At 21.2% G+C, this 2,326-nt stretch overlaps 1 protein-coding gene across 1 annotated transcript; it reads right to left on the bottom strand.

Moving 5' to 3' along the window:
- Positions 1-893: 893 nt before the first annotated feature.
- PCYB_003880 (hypothetical protein) lies at positions 894-1,738 on the bottom strand (the record flags this gene model as incomplete). Its single annotated transcript, XM_004227809.1, has 2 exons — positions 894-1,565; positions 1,697-1,738. 2 exons carry the CDS (start codon positions 1,736-1,738, stop codon positions 894-896), a joined length of 714 nt encoding a protein of 237 aa, XP_004227857.1.
- Positions 1,739-2,326: the final 588 nt, after the last annotated feature.

Genomic DNA, 2,326 nt, shown 5'->3' with positions numbered 1-2,326 from the left:
TTTTACTGCTTCGCATACATTTTTGAAATCATAAGAATACACAACATGAAAGGAAACAACAAAGGATTCTACTTCCTTAAATTCAAATTTTTTATAATTTTAGCAACCTCATGGAAATATTCCAGAGAAGTATTCATTTAACAATTAAATTTAATATTTTTTACATGTTGAACTGTTTCATAGGTTTATTTCATAATGAATATTTTATTAATATTTAAATAATCCTATCGTTTCGCATATTTAAATATTTACGCTAATCCTTGAAATCTAAACCTAAACCCTAAACCCTGAACCTTGTTACCTAATGCTAAATTTATTTTATTATATATGAATATATATTTATTCATGCATAAAATTATTTATTTATTCATTTTATTTTTTATTAATATTAAAAATTATTATGTATTCATATTTATTTATAGAAATTATGATTATAAATCTTTTTTTCAATATTTCATAAAAAAAAAATTAAATGGACAAATATACTATGCAGCTTCATACCCGATATTATACGAAATTAAATCTTCATGTAGGGGTCCATCTAATAATAATGTATTAGCTCCATCTTCATACAAAATGTTGTTTATTTTTTTCCCTGTTCTTCGTAATCCAGAATGTATCCATCTACCAGCAGGTGTAAACTAATAAAAAAAGTGGGTTATATAATTTTATAAGATAATTCAATTAACTAATTAAATATAACAATTGTTATGTATTTTTCTTCATATATATATATAAAAAATATATATTGACCTTATATAATAAAGCTAAAACCGATGATGCTCCAGCCATTGTACCAACAACTGTTTCTGTGGTAAGTGATTTAGAACTACTTGGTTCATTATATTCAACGGCTTGTATTTCTTGAATTTCTTCTTTGGATTCACATTTGATTAAATTTTTGTATTATCATCTATCAAGGAAGGTATTTTATTAGACATATCTTCTTCATTATAAAGATAGTTCATGTATATATCCTTAAAAGTATTTAATGTATCACAAGTTTTTTTTTGCTTATTTAATCTATCGTCTTCCTTTAAGCAATATGAATTACTCATACTATTATATATATCTACACATTCGTAAATATATTTTTCACAAGAACAATAATCATTATCCCCTTTATTTTTCAGTATTTTAAGAAATATTTTAATATTATCTTGCAAATATAATAATTTTAATATTTTTTCTGATTCTTTAAGTGTCTCAATATATAAATTAGGACATGTACTTTTATTGGTATATCCAATTGTTAAATCCTGCGATTCTTTGAATATATCACTAATAAATTTTTGAGAAAAATTAAGATCATCTATATTATAATATATCCAGTAATTTAAAATTTTACATCGTTCCGCACTGGGAGTGTCTACTCTTGCGTAATCATAATATGATATTAAATTCCTAATAAGTTTAATGCAGAAATTAACGTACTTTTCATATTTCATGTTCGTTGGTCCTAATTTAGCCTTACAAATATTCTCATATCTATATCTTTTATCTTCATCATCTACACTTCTCTCAAATTCTTCATGCAGTTCCCATATTTTTGTTAAAAAAGGGTACTAACAATTAATAATAAAGGTATATAAATATTAAATAGAATAAAGCAATTTTTATTTTATCCAGAATATAACATATTATTTAAAATATGCTAAATAAATATCATTTTGACATATGAAATAAAAAAACAAACATTTGTTCTTAGCTGCTCAATGTCTAATTTATTTGAGGACATATTTATTTAAGGAATGACAAATTATATTTCGGTATAAATATTTTTATGTAAATAATCGCAAAAACTATATGCATATTTAATATGTAATTTGTAAGGTAGAATATATGTAATCATATATTAACATTAAATCACCCATGTTTTGTTTCGTATATATATGAAAATATCACTATTACAGTAATATATAAAAAAATAATATAAAAAAGATATTAAGAATATTACCCACGTAAAATTGTATTATACTAAAACTAATAATATGTGCTGTCCCCTTTAAATAATTATGTAAATATCATTTTTTCACTTTTAAAACATTTTTATATGTAATTATCTAACTTCTTATAAATTAATACATATAAAAAAATAATATTCATTATGTTTTAGATTACATAATGCATAATTTTATATTTAATATCTAAGAAGTTATATAAATAAACAAGATTACTATATATTAATTATTTTTTTTTTCATTGATAATGAAATATAATAATAAAAGAATTTTTCTTAAATTAAAATACTGTATAATGTATGTAATATATATTTAATTACATCATAATGCTTAATAATATATATATTATTATAAATACAAACGCA

Source organism: Plasmodium cynomolgi (assembly GCF_000321355.1).
Source record: "Plasmodium cynomolgi strain B DNA, scaffold: 0373, whole genome shotgun sequence".
Taxonomy (NCBI): domain Eukaryota; phylum Apicomplexa; class Aconoidasida; order Haemosporida; family Plasmodiidae; genus Plasmodium; species Plasmodium cynomolgi.
Note: the sequence above shows the minus strand (reverse complement) of the source record. Positions and strands in the feature narration are given on the sequence as shown.